Genomic DNA, 21,212 nt, shown 5'->3' on the forward strand with positions numbered 1-21,212 from the left:
TTTTTTTCATTGTCAATAAAACAGTAAACGCATTTTTTTTTTTTTTCCATTATGAAAAATGAAAATTCGAAACATTGCTGTTGTTGGTATTAATTAATTAATAAGCGATGCGTAAAATCGTTGGGAAGCAAATGACGTGTCTAGTTGCACTTGCACTTGCGACTGGAAGCTACGGACACTTGTTGCCACTCGAGGTTGTCGTGCGTGAGGGTGCTTATGGTGACGACGATGATGATGATGCCATATTGCACTTTATTCTTCTCGTCACCAGCCCCCTCATCTACAACTTTGTTACGGTACTGTCATTTTTATTCCTTAATTATTAAATTAATAAATTTATCATAAGAATTTAAACAAAAGTTTGTAAATTCTTCGAGTTTATTTTGGAGCAGTAAATATTTTAATAATTATTAATACAAGTTTAGCTAAAGTTGTTAAAATAAAAAGTATTCTTAAAATGAGATTTATCTCTGAAGGAATGAAAAAAAATTAAAAACTTTTATATAACTATGCAACACCTTATTTTTTCGTTACTTTCTTAATTCCAGCGCTTAAAACTTTATCAAGTATGCGCGAGTATGATACCTCGTTAAAAAGTTTTTTTTTTCCCCTGACTGTATAAAAGCCATTCGCGAAGCGCCGGACGGAAAATATCAGAGTAAAAATTAATAATTAAGATAAATTTTTGTGGTGTAAAACAGCAATTATATGATATTCAATTATTGAGTTTTACTTTTAACTTTTTCTTTTAATTGTCCGCTTGAAATTAATTTGATGTTTTTATTATTATAATTCTTCGCACTATTTTTATGGTTAAAATAAGGATACTGAAATTCAGATGTAAATTGAAAGACATGAACAAAAAATGTGTATCCAAGTCACGTTGTGGTATTTGATCCCCACATCGATATTCGTGTGACAACTTGGACAATAAATTCGACCCACATTCAACGTTTACTAAAAATCAGCTAGAGAAAAAACCTTCTATTTTATCATGTACATGCCATTATTATTATTATTATTATCATCTATTAAAAAAAATATATTTTTATTCCATGTTTACTGTAAATATTTTATTTATCATTTAAATAACTCTTAATAATAATAATGGAGTTTGATTGTATTTGGTTGCTTTACCTAAAATCAATCGATAAGCTAACCCCCCCCCCCCTCGTGGAAAATAATTTATGATACGATCCTGCATAATAATAATAATTATTATTATTGTTATTATTTAACATCATAAAATATACGTACGATTTAACCCTGACTGTAGAATATGAAAAAAAATCTAAATACTTTTGAAAAGTAATAAATTTATATTTTATCATTGGGGGTATTATTAAATATTGGTAGAAATCCAATGTAAGTTTTTATGAAAAACTATAGCATCACGTGAGATTCCAAGCATGTGGAATGTAAAAACACCAGTATAAAATTTATATACAAGTTATGAAAGCTTCAAGTTTTGATGATAGCGTGTAACGTTATGCGAACTTATATAATACAAACTTTTCGGATACGGTTTCAAGTTTTAACTATAAGAAACTACTAAAACTATTTTTATCGATAAATATTCTTATTCTTTTTCTCCTCTACTTAAAATATTCTTTTGTATTATTACACAATGATGGTAATTGAAAATTTTATTTTACTTGGAAGGAAGAGCTCAAGTGCGCTTCAATCATAATATCACCATTTTCTTTGTTCTCACATTAATTTAATGCTTTTTCCATCCAGCGCTCAAATTTTATACCCACCCAAGTATGGAGGGAACTATAAATCCTCATTGCCTGTACCAACCATCACCATTTGTATTTATAATATCTGCGTATATGTTTTATTTTATGATGCAATAAATAATACTGAGCAGCAGCTATATTAAAATATATATGTATATGATAAAATATCATACATACATGGAAATATGAGTTTTTTCTTACTTTTTACGGTCTCGAGTAGGTAACGCAGTAAATTCAACCAAGCTATCTCCATATATGCATTCTCTTCTCGTAATATGATGTTTAATTTTGTTTAAATAATCAAAAATTATTATTCTATCCTCTTATTAATTATAAATTTTACTTATACCTGATTTACAACAATAAATTATGCTAATAAATATTCATTAAATTTTATAAACTAGACCAAAGTTTGTTTTCTCAAGTGTATTACTTGATAGAAATTTTAATGTTATTCTGTTTATGCTGAAATATATTATTAAATTATAACTAAATATATCTATATAAATTGCTACCCATAACGTCTCCTGTTTAATGCATATATATAGGGTACTTAGGAACAAATATTTATGTTTTCTTCATACTTTTACAAAGAAATTTTTTTCCCTCACCAACTATCAGTGTTATCATAACGAAACTTTGCTTAATTATGATTTTTACTCAGTTATAAAGTTATATATACATAAGAAAGTAAAAAAAATTAACTGTTAAGATAAATAATTAAACTGTATAATAACACTGTTATCAAACTGCTGACAACAACAATTGTGATAAGTTAAGTGAATGGATGCCGGGCTTAGTTATCTTATAATAGATGAGGAATAGCAAACAAACGAGTTTGGCCGACCTGCTAATCAGCCATAAAATAGATGTCGACTGTTAAAGTGTACGCTAAATTGTTCTACTATGTAACATCTATCTATTATGCTGACTACATAATGCGCAGCTATTGTTCCAACTTACGTGTTACTTTATGACCATTCAGTTGATATATATAACAACAAATAAATATTCCGTTTACTACAAACATTAAAATATACTCATTTCATGAATATAGAGTACGCTTGTTAGCTTCCTAGAACCTCGAAACGTCATAATAACTTGAGGACATCATAATGAACAAAAAACGTTTGTACTGTGATGAGTTATTCCCAACAGGAGCAAAGTTACAGGCCACTCTTCATAGGAAATCATAAACAGCCACATCCTCATTTATCTTAATTTATCCTAATTCATCCTGATATGGGTCTGAACTAAAAAAATAAATTTTTCTGGGGACTTATCATGGTTCCTCCTACTAAAGGACATCATAATAAACAAAAAACGTTTATATTGTGTTGGATTATTCCCAACAGGAGCAAAGTTACAGGCCACTCTTCATAGGAAGACATAGATAGCCTCATCTCCACCCATCTCCACCTAATCTTCACATGGCTCTGACCTCAAAAAATAAATTTTTCTCAGGACTTATCATGGTTCCTCCTACTAAAGGACATCATAATAAACAAAAAACGTTTATATTGTGTTGGATTATTCCCAACAGGAGCAAAGTTACAGGCCACTCTTCATAGGAAGACATAGATAGCCTCATCTCCACCCATGTCCACCTAATCTTCACATGGCTCTGAACTCAAAAAATAAATTTTTCTCAGGATTTTTTGGGGTCTTTTCTACTAGAGGACATCATAATGAACAAAAAATGTTTATATTGTGTTGGATTATTCCCAACAGGAGCTAAGGTACGGGCCACTCTTCATAGGAAGACATGGACAGCATCTCCACCCATCTCCACCCATGTCCACCCGGCCTCCTATGGGTCTGAACTCAAAAAATGAATTTTTCTTAGGACTTTTTTGGGTCGTTCCTACTAGAGGACATCATAATGAACAAAAAATGTTTGTATTGTGTTGGATTATTCCCAACAGGAGCAAAGTTACAGGCCACTCTTCATAGGAAGACATAGATAGCCTCATCTCCACCCATCTCCACCTAATCTTCACATGGCTCTGAACTCAAAAAATAAATTTTTATTACGACTTTTTAAGGTCCTTTCTACTCGAGGACATCATAATGAACAAAAAACGTTTTTATTGTGATGGGTTATTCTCAACAGGAGCAATGTTTCGGGCGACTCTTTATGAAAAGCCATAGATAGTGTCATCTGCCCGTGTCCGCCCGTATCTGTCCGACGTCGATTACTCAAAAAAAATTGGTTTATCGGTTGACTCTGTGGGCCAGCCCTAAAACTTCCCGCTGTTTTCGAGGTCTTTGAGCTCGAAAACACTGCTGTAAATACGTTTTCGAGCTCGAAGACCAAAACCTAAGAATTTAGTAACATACTGATGCTACAACAATAATAATGTCCGGTCCCTTGGTGTAAATCACCACTTCAGGTTCTGCTACTGACACTACTACTGTTACGACACATTATTATTCACCCTGACCCAGCCTATATACATTGTATAGTTGCATAGTCGACCGCATATTACTAAAACGAAAGCAGAAAAGGGGTAAAAAAAGATGTGGCGGTAGCTTTGGAATGGTACTAGTAGATATAGAAACAGAAAAGTAGAAAGCGCATATCGAAGAGATGTCTGATGCCCATCAAAGCCAGCAAGAAACGCGATTACTCTACACACTCACAATATTCATCATCCCTCGTGTAGGTGTAGAAGTCAGTCACGAAACCATTTGAGATTCCATTACCATATTTGTGTTCGCTTCAATTTACTAATTTTTCTTTCTTTTCTTTTTCTTCTATTCTAATTTTATTTTTTTTGCGTCGAGACATTAAATACAGTAGAATGATAATTTTTAACCTACAATTTACATCATTTCCATTCATTCGCATTCATTCATACGTTTATTCAAATATGAATAATTTTTATTTTATTCAATTATTCGTTTAATTTATAAGTCATTTTTTTCCTTCATATAATATTGTTCCGGTTATACATAAAAAAAAAAAATTTGGATAATTTAATTATTCACATACGATATTTTTCAGAGATAGTAACATTATTTGTATAAATTTTTATATCGACTATCGTTAATTGATTATCGGTAGTGTTTCCAAAAGTACTAATCTATATTATTTAATATGTATGAATATGCATATGCTTACCTCAAAAAAAAAAAAATGAAATAAACAAATAAAATGCTAATAAGAGTCACGTAATATTTCGTGACAACAAACCTTAAGAATTTTTTTCATCTTGAGCTCATCGTGCACAATATGTCAAATACAAAATTCCATCGTTATTTATGATGATACAGTAAAACATCTGTATTTCTACTTTACTGACATATCTTTCTTTTCATTGACATTGCTGTAAACAATATGTTATTTTGTCTAAAGAAAAGTATTCTGTTCGTTTCAAAAATAAGTTTATCCATTTCAATTCAAAAATTGACTTGATGATCAACAATTAATTGAGTAAAAATAAATTTGTGTTTATAAAAAAAAAATTCAAAGATGATTGCGTGATAACTAAAAATAAACAGTAAAAATTACTCTCAATTGAGGTCATTGGTTATCGGTGTAATCGTCGACTATTACCTCAACTCAGTGGTAATTATTAAACGCAGTATGAATTTTTTTTCGTTATCATGGAAATAATCGATATAATCAGAGTGGAAATGTGGTAGTAATACTAAACGTACCTTCCGGATTTCTTACTCTACTTGCCTTCTCCCTACACCCATTTATAGATAAAATCATCAGACGTGCTGGTCAATAAAAATATATGAATAACTAAATGTAAACTGCAATCTTGTAGCCTAGATTATATATTTAATTTAATGGAAGTAATCATTCAGTATAAATTTTTCAAAACCTTATACACTCATCAGATGTATTAACTTTCATTTCTCTACCTTACTTTTTGTATCGAAATTTCAATGACGTAGTAATAGAGGTAACGATTAACTTGGGGAAGAAATGTATATCGAACATGATATCTAGCTCACGGCTAAATTTTAGACAATGAAAATTGTAATAAAGTTATAGGTAACTATATCTATATATCTATCAGGATGATGCAGAATAAATAGATGGGTGTATAATACGAAAGATATAATAGCAACAGTAACAGCAGAGTGAAGTGAAACACTAGGCAAGAAGACAAGTATTAGTATCATGTTGCTCTTGACGTCACCAGGACGACGTAACAATAAGTCTTCCTATCCGGATAACAGAAAGACACTGCGACGCTCCACCAGATCCAATACACCACCGTACCACCCTTATATATCTACATTACATAAATTTCTCTATCTATATCGATAACATAAATGTCACAACGCAGTAAGTCTACTCGTTACTTCTACAATCTATATATACCATATATACACACACAGATACATATATTCGACACATGACACGATTGACTCATCAAATATTTAGATAATATCTCTTGGATATGTCACTGATCATCTGTATAAATTTGAATCTCAATTTAATTTTGTATGTCCTAAAGATCTTTAGCAAATTTCCAATAGAAATTAAAAATTGCAGCCAAAAAAATTTTTAAGTGGAAAGATTCTTCTAATATTTATAAAAATAAGGTCTCTGGGTTTCAAATTGGAAAAAACTTTTTGGCCGTGGCTACAGGGTCAATCGTTTTTCATATATTTCAAAATCCTTTTTAGACGTGTTGTTTATCATTTATAATTATATTATTATTATTATTATAAATCATGTGTTGTATATCCGCGTATGTGCGCCGTGATCTTTTGGCAAGGATCTTTGCTCGGAATTAGTGACGTAACTATAATAATTTAGATGCGTTTACTTGGCACAAGTTTATGGTTGACAGTCTCTCGGTGGTTGGTATTAAGCCAACTGCTCCCCTTGTTAGGGCTAAGCACAAAAATAATTTTTAAACTTGTCATCCCATCCATCTGTCATTTTTTTATCCTTCTTTGTGATAATTTAATCTACGTCTGATTGTCTAATTTATGGCGAGGCAATTAAAATTATTTTAAGTAGTTATTTGTTTTGTTAGTCTCTAGTAAAAGTAAGTTTACTCCATCGTACATTGACCTCCAAATAAAAGTTTTATAAATTGGATACATCGTACACAACGTGAATAGCATATTCATATATAGATATATTCCTAAAAGTGATGGTGAAATTTGTTTGACCTAGAATTTTCAAAAATATTTAAATCACGTTTTATAAAATTTTCTTTTTTATTACTATTATTATTATATATTTAATATTTCAATCTTATTTCATAAATTTATATCCAGAATATATATTTACCGACTAAGACGTAGCGATCTATAATTTACATAATAAAAAAAAATTTATATTTTGCACACCGCTCACGCAGACTGTTTTATAATAATGAAAATACTAAAAAAAAAATATATGTGTTCTTTAAATAATTTAGATTTATTTATTTAAAACTTATAATTTTAAATAATTAGGGGAGGGTGGGGCAGAGCGGTCCCCCTAAGCCAATTATTATTTTTTGTGGCTTTCAACTATAAGATCACTTTACTTTTGTCCTATTTCGAACAAATTTATGGACATTTTGCCAAAATTCTGAAAAATTTTTTTTTTTGTGGGGCAGAGCGGCCCTTCTTCAAAAAGTGATAAAAAAAATTTTTTTTTTCGTTTTTTTTTTTTTTTAATTGTTTTCATCATTAAGAATGTATTTCTTTCTCTTGACAACTATTTTTGGTTTTATATTACTCGAAAAAAAATTTTTAAAGCGTAAAAAATCGTTCACTCTCGATTACCTTAACTACTAATTGTTATTTAATAAAAAAAAAAATCAATTCTATAATTTTACTTTATTTCAAAAATTTATCAACTAAAAAAAAAAATTTAATTTTTATAAATTTTTAGTGACCAAATTTGCCTCTTACATAGAGAAACGGCCGAAAAATATGAAAAAATAATTTTTTCGGAAGTTTCGGCTGGTCCATTTTGCCCCAGGTGTTATGCGTAGGGCTAGAAATGTGGAATTATAATAATTTGTTTTTAATTTGACGATAAAAATATGAAAAAATCACTTTTTCAAAATTTTGGGCTTGTCCACTTTGCCCCAAATGTCATGCGTAGGGGTAAAAATGCGCAAACATATCGGATTTATAGTAATTAGTCGAAAAAAAAAAAATTTTTTTTTTGGTCAAAATTTCAGGGGGGCCGCTCTGCCCCACCCTCCCCTACATTTTTTGAAAGCGATTTAATTATTGTACTCTATATTGACAGATAAAGTTTTATTGAACAGTGAATCGACTAATGATTCGATATTTTTTGTTACCATTATTTTTAACTAGTGATTGATTGAATTGTTACTTGGGGACTGATCATTGTGTCACAAAAATAGAAATGAATTAATTTTCCCATCACCGTTTTCTCTCTTTTTTAAAATAATTTCTTACCATTTTTTTTTAATGATAAAATCTGCTGCCAATTTGTCAAGGATCTCTCTTGAGAGATTTATAAGCTCAAGGGATTATTATTATCGGATAAAATTAATTTAATTTAAAATAAAAATGAGTTTTCAATTTAAATTTATTTTAAAGACATTTAATCAAAATTTATTTAAAATATAGTAAATAAGTTTATTTATTTATTTATTAGCTGAGATCACACGAGGTTGGTCCATCTGGCAAGATTTATGTCCAGAATATAAACCAGAGGCGTCTTAAATTGTAGCAAGTTGCGCGTTGAATAAAACAATGACCTGAAAGACCTCAAGATCGTCCAAACAATTTACCGTAAAGCTGTAGCTTTCGTATAATATATTTTTCCAATTCTCTCGCAAGTCAAAGCACCAGAGCAGAGCCCCACTGACAGTCAAGTATAGTATAAATAACTAACAGAGCATCTGCCTTTTTTTCCTTTTTTTTTCCTTTTTGTTTTTATTTGCGCCCGACAATAATTTAAACGCTTACTCACTTGCCCGCCACAATTGTATACGTAGCGAGGGACTCAAGTCGTTTCAATTTATTGGTATATCGAGTTACTCACGTGTGTACTGATGGTGAGAATAATCAGTAACAGTTGAAGGGAACAAAACTAAAAAAGAGTTAATAAAATTGTGCCATCGACAGGTAGAATTGACGTCCTGACGGCAAAGTACTACCAGCTGCTAGCAACTACCGGCCAATACCACGGAAACAATTGTTTCCCAATATACACTTCTCCACATTCTATTCTCATTTTTAACGGATTTATTCATTATTATTATTATTGTTTTGTCATATTTATTAAAAACTACCTCCGGAAAATGTAAATAATACCAGCACGAGTATTTTCAATATTGCATACTTTATAGGTACACAATTCAATTTTATTATTGATACTGTCAATATAAATCTACTTTAAAAACGAACAAAAAACTAACACCTTTTTCAAATTAATGCCATTGATTTTTAATTTTTTTAATTGAAAAAAAATTTTGAATTTTAATGGAATCAAAAGTTATTCAGGTATTTAATTCAAATATTTAAAAAATTATAAAAATAAATATATGATCGTTGGAATTATTAATGTACCGATGATTTGTGTAGACATTGTGCCGTGGGACAGTAGCACACGGCAGCGATCTACAATATTTATTGCCGTTACATTCAACAAATGGATAAATTACATTAGCTTACCATTTGTACAAATAACACACATATTATACATTCATATATATATATATATACGTACCAAGAGTAATGTACATAATAGAGCGAATAAGACAAGAAATAAATCATTTTGTCACTTTAGTCTTTTATTTAAAAATAAGTAAATTAAACTCGCGCCATTATTCATTCTGGACATTGTTAATTCGTATTTGTGGTCGCTGAGTTCTTTAGTAATTTTTAAAAAATTTTTACCGGTTAAAAAAAATTAGTAAAAGTGACAAAAGTAGAAAAAGTCTATTTTAGTCAGACGTCGATAAGGATTTTGTGAATGACGATGATAATCCTATACTATAATTATTATTATTATTATCACTATTAATTGGTCATTTAACAATAATGGAGCACTAGTATCAGCATGAAATAATAATGATTTGGTCAGTATATGTACCGCGCCCACCTGTCATTCATTTGAACGAGCCGCGAGATTTAATCGTGAAAGGAACGTGTAGCATTAATTACGATAATGCAAAAGGTGCAGTCAGTTGTGAGAGTCGAGTGTGATAGCGCTAGATATCGATCCAAAATTACCCCAACACTATATATTATATATATATATTAATCACGTATTATTATTGACAATGTATGTTTTTATTTGCTTTTGATCTTTGATGATAAATAATCCATTGAGCAATAACATATTATATTTACCTCATTATTCATTATATTTAAGTTTTAATAATTCACGCAGGCAGTAATGTCAATGATGAAAAAAAATCAGCATTATATTAAATGTTAATAATGTTAAATATGTATAAGAATCAAGTGTTTGAATAATAGAATAAATAAAAATGTATAAAATTGCTGGATTAATTAACAGCTTTAGTGTCGCTTGATAGATTTATTGCCATTGTGTTAGACAGACCGTGATAATTGCTTGTAATTTAATGTTCTGGATCCGATATTTCTGAAGCGCTATTTCCCAGTAATAGCTTTCCTGGAGCGAGTAAGATTTCCGTATGTGCATTGAGTGAGTGATATTCTATGGGAGAGTAATAGTTTATCGATTTTAGAGAAAATCAGGGAAAAAATTTAAAAATCTAGAGATGTAATAGGGATTTAATAAAATGAAAAGTAATTGCAATTGAACACGCAATAAAATTAATTATTTTAAGTACTAATTCTAAGGGTCGAGATAAATAACTTGACACCTCAATAAAATATAAATTAAGAAAGTACTAAAATGTAAAATTGTCTAGTAAGCAGCCCGAGATTTTTCGATAGCGTTTGCCGAGGACATTTTATCTTATCTTATATCCTTCTGCTTGATCTGACCCACCAACGAGTTGAATAAAAAAAAAAGAAAGAAATAAAAAAAGCAAGCAAGTTTAAGGTGACGTAAAACCAGCAAGCGTGAGCACTTTCAGGTGTCCCGTTGCGTCGATATCATCAAAAATCCACTCGACGTCCAGTTAAATCTCCGCAGGTGGTCTTTTTGGCACACTCACATGCAGTTTGTAACTCTGTCTCTTTCTCTCTACTCCTCTTGCAAACCGTTAAGTTATCATTATATTTTCCATCGAGTTAAATAAAGTTTGACTTGTACCCAGTAGGACACCAAGGACTTTCGACACTCTCTACCTTCTTCACCCTCTCCACCCTCTTTATCTTCTCTTTGTCCTCGACAAGTTGTACAGTAGTTACAATTATACTCAATTCTCTGTTTATTTGCATACAAATTTATTTAAGGTCATCTTAGCTTTAGATTAATGCTAATTACTTATATATAATTAACTTATAAAACTACACGGAAAGAAAATTATGGGAAGTATTTCTATGCATTATGGGAATGGTTCCCATAATGGTATGGGAATAGTACCTATACGACTATAGGGATGGTTCCCATATATTATGGGAACCATTCCCATAATAGTATGAGAATAGTTCCCATACCATTATGGGAATGGTTCCTATAATATTATGGAAACCAATCCCATATCATTATGGGAACCATTCCCATAATGGTATGGGAATCATTCCCATACTATTATGGGAATGGTTCCCATATTGGTATAGGAACTATTCCTATAATATTATGGGAACTATTCCCATAATGTTATGGGAACCATCCCTATAATATCATTAAATTTTTTTTTTTGCACAATAGTGTAGAAATTTCCCAAAATTTGAATTTTCTTGAATGTTTTGTGCTGACAAAAAATTCTTGTTAAAAATTTTAATGTTTTTTTGCCAAATACGATTTTTTTTTTCAATGTTTGAATTTTTGTATTTATGTTTAATAATATTTCTGTGTATTGCAGAAGTGATTACCGCACTTCTTTAAATTAATTTTTTCATGATAATATGGGAACCATTCCCATAATATTATAGGAATGATTCCTATAATAGTATGGGAACTATTCCAATAATATTATGGGAATGGTTCCTATAATGCAATTGGAATGTTTCCTATAAATTATAGGAACCATTCCCATAAATTATAGGAATGATTCCCATAATATTATAGAAAGTATTCCTATAAATTATAAGAACCATTCCTATAATTATAGGAACCATTCCTATAGTGTTATGGGTATCATTCCCATAATTATAGGAACTATTCCTATAATTATGGGAAACATTCCTATAATTATAGGAACCGCTCCCATAATTTATGGTCGTAATTCCTATGATGGTATAGGAAAAAATTTTACAAAATTATGGGAACCGCTGCCATAATTTTCTTTCCGTGTATATAATTTATTTTTTTTTTGTTAAATTATAAAAGGCGAAGAAGGTGATGGCCCGTACCGTGCGCTCGCGACGAAAGATGGCAAACACAACAGATACTGCCACAGTAACAGGGAGCAGTCTTCTCTCAACAACAAGCTCAACGTCTTTTATTGATGCGACAAATACGTCATACCCGACAACGTCATATCCGACTGAGAGCTACAGTAGCTTCAACTATAGCAGTTTAGCCAACAGTTTTGCTGTAGGGGGCTACTCTCTAGATGACCTAAACTACACAGAGCTTTGGATCGACGTTTGGAATAATACTGAAGCCACTAATGTTACAGAGAGACTAAATTCAACGGTACTACCATCCGGTGGTTATTGCGATGAGTGGGAAGCCGCACAACACAAGCTTTTTCAGGTAATATAATCACACATACATACGCAAGCACTTATATTTTATATATACATATATATGATAACCGCAATCAACTCAGTCTCCAAACTCGTGCAAATTTACCTCCTTCTCCTCCTCCTTCATGTCCAATTGTAGTTGTCGTCTTTATTGTCCAGTACACTACAGCACCTCCTTGTCATCATCTTGTAGTCCTCAACATGCATCCAATTATATATATATATATATATATATAGCAATAAGTGTGTTGTGCGGTTGTACAGTTAAGTAGCGTGCAAAGCCGGTTTGTCCGGCATACACCTGCACCCTGCTCTGCTGATGATCTCCTCCTTTGGTATTCCTATGTGGTAATACGAAATAAGATTCGGTTAACCGCATTCCGAGCCAACTTTATTATTCATTATTATTTTAAAAAAAGTTAATTGCTTTATTTTTTCATCGTTTTAACTTTTTGAAGAAATAATAAATCATTATATTTAATTTAATTTAAATATATTATAATACGAATTAATGTAAAAATTAATTATAGTTTTTATATCCCCCAGTATTTCTCCCTGTTGAACCAGCCTACATCCTCAATAATGATAATTAATTAAAGTTGTTTTAACAAATAAAAATTTATACAGGCTGCAAATTTATTTTTTGCTGCGGCATTTATCGTACCACGATCATTCAAAGCCTCTGTACTGGCACTGCGAACATTTCTGACAGCTGGATTTATGCTGGCAGCGCTGTGGGCAGGAATGACTATTTGTGCATTAGACGCAATGCTCTGGTCACTAGCATTGGGATTATTGAACGGGGTTCATTCTCTCATACTCGCGTGTCGTTTTTTACCACCAGCACTGAGTCCAGAACTAGCCGAACTGTATCTTAAGCTATTTAAGCCTTATCGTGTCAGTAAAAAACACTTTCAAGAGCTTGCTAAGGAAGCAAGGATACTTAAACTTGATCCAGGTCAGACTTACGCCACTGAGGGTGTATCACCAGCTGACGAAAGACTTTCTATTCTTTTACGGGGCAAGTAAGTTGTTATTTTACAACTACCACCATTACCACTGCTACCATTATTTTATTTAATAAATTATTATTTATTTTTATAGTCTAAATGTGACATGTGAAGGTACACATTTGCATTACGTTAAATCTTATCAATTTGTCGATTCACCAGAATGGGAAGCAACACATGAAAATATTGATGATGTATTTCAAGTAACGATAAGAGCTGAAGAATCGAGTACATATATTTGTTGGACAAGACTGAAATTATTACGTGTCCTTAGGCATCGGCCACTACTAAAAGTTGTACTTAATACACTTATCGGCAAGGATATTACCTCAAAGCTCTATGCATTAAATGAACAATTAGCTGGTTTTGTAACGACACAAGAACAGACTAACAGCAGTAATCCTTATCGTGGTATGGCTCGAAGTATGAGCGTCGATGCTGTTAATACTGAGACTGCGGGAAGAGTTAGATCTACAACCTGGAAAACACAACGGAGACATAGTAATCCACGTAATTATTTTATCATTATTACAAGTGTTTAAAAAATAGTAATAATAATAACGATAAATAAATTTTGTATCATACAGGAAGTTCACCTCAACGTGTTTCAAATCAATACTGGACGCCAGTTGTTGCTAATCATTTTACACCATCATCTCCATTTATTTCGATGCAACAAAACGTTGGTTATTCATTAATACCACAAAGTGTTAAATTTTCATCACCGCCGCCACCACCGCTACCACGTCTACCTGTCGTTACACATCCGCCATTAATAAGACAACGCAGTGCCGGTGGACCCGGTGGTGACTATACATTACTCCCACAAACGCCAAAGCTCGAACGCAAACGATCCAAAAAAGCTACCAGAGAGGTAAATAAAACAATTTTATACTCAATATTACCACCCTCAGTTATTTCGTTTTATTGATAACTCAATCCTACACTATAAAAAATCACCGGGGTAAGTCCAAGCGGTGTAGGTGTTAAAATTTTCGGTGTTAAATTTACCCCCGAAAGCGGTGTGAAAATAACGCCGCCACCGGTGTAAATATTCTGTACCGGTGTTAAAATAACGCCGCCACCGGTGTAAATATTCTGTAACGGTGTTAAAATAACGCCAAAATCGGTGTAAATATTCTAGACCGGTGTTAAAATAACGCCGCCGCCGGTGTAGATATTCTTTACCGGTGTTAAAATATTTTATTTTGTGAATATTTTTACTTACTCGATCACTATACTTGTTAATAAATGATATTTTTTATTAACTTTCATAAAGAACTGACATTTTTTGTGTTTTATAATCTTTAAAGTTAATACTCCAAGCGGACGCAATTTACCCCGCTTTTACACCGGTATTACTCCGTTTTTACACCGGTTACCCCGCTTTTACACCGGTTTCACTCCGCTTTTACACCGGTTACTCCGCTTTAACACCGGTATTTTTAACACCGGTGTATTACTCCTCCTACACCGGTGTAATTTCATTTTAACACCGGGCGGAGTTAAAATAAGTCCATTTTTAACACCGCTCTTTTTACAGTGTAGGATATATCTGATGAAGAAGCCCTAAAATTTCGTATTAATAAAATACTCATTTAATAAAGATAAATTGCTAGACAATGCTAAAAATTTATTTGCAAAAACGAAAAAAAAATTTTAACAAAGTACCAAGAATTTTTCTTTTTGTTTCATTTGACCCCTAGGGTTTTCTTTATATCTCTCTGACTCTCGAGAATTCTTTTGTTCATGACATTTTATTTTTTTTTATTTTTTCCAACTTACTCAGCGCAATAAAACTTTTCCACTTACAATATGTATATATATTTCTTCGAGTTGTTTAATATAAATGAACAGCAGCTGAGAATTAATACGAATTTAAATTGTTTTGTTGTTTCACAGGTGACCTTTGAGACACCTGTATGACGTTCGCTTGACGGGGAGGGTCCAGCAAGTGTCCCGCTTCTATCGTTTTCACCGAAACGCACTGGAACCTAGCCCCGTCAGCATTTATTAAACTATCACAGTCATCAATCTATTGTTATTATCATTATTATTATTACCGATACTATTTATAAAAAAAAAACAAAGATTACGTTTAATAGTATATCTTTATATTTATTAACACATCTGAGATAAAAATAATAATGATAATAATAATAATAATATTTAGGCAAAGTGGCCTAAATGCAATTAATGAGAAAGTGATCTTCCATACGACGTTAAGTGACAAGTGATTTTAAAATATTTAAACAATATAAAAATAATAATAATTAAGAACAAAAGTTACTTGTAATTTATTTATTTATATATTTTTTGCGGAGTTTTAAATTAGTACAGCATGATAACAGCGCACTCGCGTCATGAGAGCAGCCAAAAACGTCAAACTTTGGTAACTATCGATCGTGTGCCATTGAGAAGTAAAGGATGGAGATTAATTTTGGAGTGATAGCCAAAAAAAACGTCAGTCGATTCATAGTGATGAGAAAACTTTTTTAGGTATAACAAAATTAAAAAATTTTATTTCAGCTAATAATAATAATAATAATAATCTATAAGATTTATTGATGATAACAATACGGTTCATAATAATAATTATTAAATTAACAAACACCATTCGTGTTAATTATAGTTTATTACATTAGCATAACAACAATTTACCTTTTGTTACATTATTTATTTGTTTTTAAATATATATATAGGGGAGGGTGGGGCAGAGCGGCCCCCCTGAAATTTTGATCAAAAAAAAAATTTTTTTTTATTCGAGTAATTACTATAAATCCGATATGTTTGCGCATTTTTACCCCTACGCATGACATTTGGGGCAAAATGGACAAGCCCAAAATTTTGAAAAAGTGATTTTTTCATATTTTTATCGTCGAATTAAAAAAAAATGATTATAATTCCACATTTCTAGCCCTACGCATAACACCTGGGGCAAAATGGACCAGCCGAAACTTCCGAAAAAATTATTTTTTCATATTTTTCGGCCGTTTCTCTATGTAAGAGGCAAATTTGGTCACTAAAAATTTATAAAAATTAAATTTTTTTTTTTAGTTGATAAATTTTTGAAATAAAGTAAAATTATAGAATTCATTTTTTTTTTATTAAATAACAATTAGTAATTAAGGTAATCGAGAGTGAACGATTTTTTACGCTTTAAAAAATTTTTTTCGAGTAATATAAAACCAAAAATAGTTGTCAAGAGAAAGAAATACATTCTTAATGATGAAAACAATTTAAAAAAAAAAAAAAACGAAAAAAAAAAATTTTTTATCACTTTTTGGAGGGAGGCCGCTCTGCCCCACAAAAAAAAATTTTTTTTCAGAATTTTGGCAAAATGTCCATAAATTTGTTCGAAATAGGACAAAAGTAAAGTGATCTTATGGTTTAAAGGCACAAAAAATAATAATTGGCTTAGGGGGGCCGCTCTGCCCCACCCTCCCCTATATAGTATCAATTTTTAAATAAATCCGTTTTGTTATTAGTAAAAGTTAAAACTTTCAATAAAATGGATATTTTTAATTACTTAATGTAATGATATTGCCATGTTGATCTATTATAATAATAATAACAATAATAATTTTTAATAATAAAAGAATTTTTATGATATATATTTAAAGATAATAAAATAATTAACAAAGTTGTTGTTCTGCTATTATTATTATTACATTGACTGTGATTATAACGAGATATAGTTGTTAAGACTTGAATGATAAAAGAAAAATTTAAAAAAAAAACCATTGGTAATGCCGTAGTATAAAGATTTATATCGCATAAAAAAAAGCCGAGAGAGCATAAAACTTTTCTTCGTATAAGTATTTACTATAAATTTAAAAAAACAAAAGTGCAACTATTTCTTTATCTGCGAAATAATTTTATTCTTAAAGAAAAAAAAAAATTAATTACTTTTCTTATTTTTTTTTTAATATTTATTATGCATTGACAATGAAAAATAAATAAGTAAATGAAATCGTAAAGACAAAATTTATATATGAAAACCAAAAAAAAAGTAAAGATGAAAACTGATTCCGCTTTTGCCTAGATTTTGCTCAAAGTACATTAACAAAAAAATAATAAAAAAAAAAAATAATTAAATATTGTACGAATCGAATCACATATCTATAGCTCTAGGATGCTCCGATTTTATTTGACGTCATTTTATATGCCTCGTAATTTAACGAAAAAGTAAATTAAGTTAATGACAATGAAATAATAAAAAATGAAATTAATAATCAGGTCATGATATGTAATAGAAGTAAAATGTATATGATACATATATATAATAATAAGAAAAGAAAACCAGTAAAATAACGAAAATAGTAGTGAAATAATAATTATTTGAAGAAATAAATTTTAAAGTACGTTATTAAAAGAGGCACATGGTCTATACATATATGAATTTTTAATAAATTCTATTAATTGTATACATATACACACACGTACACACACATCGAGTGCAAAGTATTTTAAATCATAAGACATCCACGAGTGCTTGATAAAATGATAAATAATGTGATACATTTTATCGAATAAAAATATTATAAAAATTAACCGAATAACCGAAAAATGACAGATTACAATCATTGAGTCGTTGTATGTAACATCGATAACTTTTTACCAAAAAATATTGACAATTGATAAATAAATAAAAGATATTAATAAGCGTTTTAATAATAAAACAACCGAATGGACAAATATATATATATATAGATTTAAATGCAATAAGTGCTTCGATAACCGATAAATTAAATCGATAACATCTAAGTTGATAAATACTTATAATTATTTAATTAATTAAAGTTGCAATAAAGTGCTTCGTGAATTTAAAATAAGTAATTAATAATAACACCGAAATCGTAGTAGTAAATCGTTAATTTAAAAAAATAAAACGACAAGCGGAATAATATTAATATTAAAGTGAGTAAATAATTAAGTGTAGATGATTAAACAACAACAACAACAACAACAATTAATAATAATAATTATAAAATTATGATATTGAATTGAAAGTGTATGTTTGTATGTTTCTATGTTTTATATATCAGAGATGAGTGAGAGACGGAATGAATTTGAAGGGATGATTGTGGTATTATTATTATTATTATTATTATTATTATTATTATTATTATTATTATTATTATTATTTCAAGAGAACGATGAAAAAGCTATACTGTTTCAAGGCATGTGCTCTGAACTGTACATTCTACGGTATAAAAAAACTGTGCAGACTAGAAATGATATAATTTTGCTTATACATACCATCTGTATGCAGATGCGGTTGTAAAAATAACAATGTGATAAAGAGAGAAATAAAATAAAGAATCTAATAAGCTGAGAGGGTTAACGGAATATATATTTTCACGGTTTAACATATTTTTACTCTATAGCTGAATTTTTTTTTAAGCAATCTATCATTTGAATTATTTGTTGGCTGTTTTATTATTAAATTTATACTTCATCATTTGTATATCTATATATATGATATTCAATTTTAATTTTAATATATTAAACTCACATTCCATACGAATTCTATACTCGAGAGTAAAAGGAAATCTATTGAATTTGGTACTGTACAGTGTTATATATCTATATATCTGTATATGTATATGTCGATATTGGCAAGCTAAGGCGGGCAGTTAGCCAACAGAGTTGTAGTATTGGAAAAAGCGTACAGACAAGGAGAGAAGTGAATAAAATAAGTAAAAAGACGATACTGCCGTCGTCGTCATCATAGTAGTTCCAGTAGTATGTGTGGTGTATTAAAGTACAAATAAAAAAAAAATAGAATCAGTACTTGGTAGTCTGTATATATTATACGGCTACAGCTACAGCTGCATTTTAAAAGTTCAATTCTATGGCTTTGATTTATTTACGTATCGTTGAATCCGCCTGCGTAGATATATTATTTGAATCTATATAACAGATCGTAGCTGCTTCTCTGGTGATGGTCATTTTTTTTTATCCCGATCTATGTTGACGTGATTAAATTTCCCTTCCAATATCCTTCTGAAAAATCAACTCCAATACCAACAGTTTTATTTTACCTCTATGATATATTTAAATATTACCTGTAGCCAAATCTTTCTTGTATTTAAATATTTATTCTTCTCTGTGCAAAAAAAAATAAATTAATGTAAGATGCCCATCATTGTTGTTATTAATATTGATATGCAAAAAAAAAAAAAGACGCTTAATTATTTCTTCAGTGATATTTCCTAACAATAAATAAAAATATAGAAGAAATCTAAAAATCACGTTAAGAAAATCTGTACTCAACAAATCTTTGTTTTATTCCACTCTTTGTTCTTTTTTATACTTATATATATAATATATATCATTATATTGTGAAAAAAGAGAACGAAGAATAACATGTCGATGATTGAGACGTGACATGAGTGTGTAGATTTTTCTGTCACACCGTTCACTCAACTATTGAACTAACGATAAAAAAAAAAACATAATAATAATAATAATAATGATAATAATAAACGACTACTGGCAGAATGTGAGCTGAGTGTTACACGTTGTTAATGTGAGGACAAGAGAGTTTGAAAAATTATTAACGAAATAAGCAAATAAATAAAAAAAAATTTTACCTGTATAATAAATATACAAATAAGTATTTATTACCATTATTGTATATGTTCGTTGACTATTATGTTAGAAATAAAACCAAAGAAACAAAAAAATAATAATAATAATAATTTCGAGATAAATTTCTATTTTTAATTTCAGCAGCATCTGTAGCACAAACATGGGCACAGTGTGCAAAAACTTGCAATACTGTACATGTAACGTGTTGAGGGTTGAAAAAAATAAGTTTAAGGAGGAGTTGGGTGAAAAGGACGAAATGGCGGGAAACGGGCGAGTGGATCGATGCCGAAGAAGCCGAAGCAAAACGTAACAGCTCGTGGCCAAACCCTGGATACTTATACCACTGTTGACCTTTACAACTATTTATTTATTTTTTTAATATAATTATTATTGTTTTTATGCTCACTCGAAAGTACACATATTGCACACAAGCCCTTTATTTTTAACTTTACGACTTTACTTGTATTTCTCAATAATAAATATGAATATTTTAATACCAAATACCAAGAAAAATAAATTAAAAAATGAGAGATGCAATGAATTTTTTTTTTTCCCACAGCTTATTTATAAATAAATTTCGTGTCGCGGAAATATATATATCAGTATGAGTAACGAGACATTAAATAAAATGAAATTGCAAGTAGTAGCATACCAACGGCGTGTTGAGTTTACATCAAAAGTCACTTTAGTTGGTTTCTCAAGTCGGAAATTAAAAAATGGGAGGATAAAGGATAGAGAGTAGATTCAGTAGCAGGAGTCAGTCTGTCAACCACCTTTCCAACTGCGCACGACAACTTCTGACGGTGGAGATGATCTAATAAATTTACTACCACTATTGCCATTGCTATCAAGATTTTGCTGCTGCTGGATTGGAATCATTTTCAACCGATCAATTGAATAATTACTATCAGCGTTTCTATTATTTACTAATTTATTATTTATATTAAAATTATCATTACGAGATAATTTTATTCGCAGACGTCTCTCCCCTTCTTTAAGTACCTAAAAAAAAAAATTTGAATAATGATTAAAAAAAAAATGATCTAGTTCAATAACGATAAAGTTTTTTGTAATATTCACCTGAACTCTAACTTGACGATTATCCTCAGCATACTCCTCATCG

At 30.3% G+C, this 21,212-nt stretch overlaps 1 protein-coding gene across 3 annotated transcripts in view; it reads left to right on the forward strand.

Annotated features, from left to right (window-relative positions):
- Positions 1-20,619, forward strand: part of LOC130667986 (blood vessel epicardial substance-like) — a 32,840-nt gene extending 12,221 nt beyond the window's left edge. The window contains exons 2-7 of one of the 3 annotated variants that reach the window (XR_008989940.1): positions 12,121-12,489; positions 13,110-13,507; positions 13,587-14,002; positions 14,080-14,366; positions 15,395-15,991; positions 20,231-20,619. Coding sequence is in view for 2 of the 3 variants with exons in the window: in XM_057469946.1 (XP_057325929.1) it covers positions 12,133-12,489; positions 13,110-13,507; positions 13,587-14,002; positions 14,080-14,366; positions 15,395-15,418 (1,482 nt within the window). In the remaining variant the exon portion in view is untranslated. Of the gene's footprint in view, positions 1-12,120; positions 12,490-13,109; positions 13,508-13,586; positions 14,003-14,079; positions 14,367-15,394; positions 16,142-20,230 lie in introns of those variants that run through there. The other 2 variants (XM_057469947.1, XM_057469946.1) reach the window with 2 other exon arrangements.
- Positions 20,620-21,212: the final 593 nt, after the last annotated feature.

The sequence above is a fragment of the Microplitis mediator genome, chromosome 5, assembly GCF_029852145.1.
Source record: "Microplitis mediator isolate UGA2020A chromosome 5, iyMicMedi2.1, whole genome shotgun sequence".
NCBI classification, from domain to species: domain Eukaryota; kingdom Metazoa; phylum Arthropoda; class Insecta; order Hymenoptera; family Braconidae; genus Microplitis; species Microplitis mediator.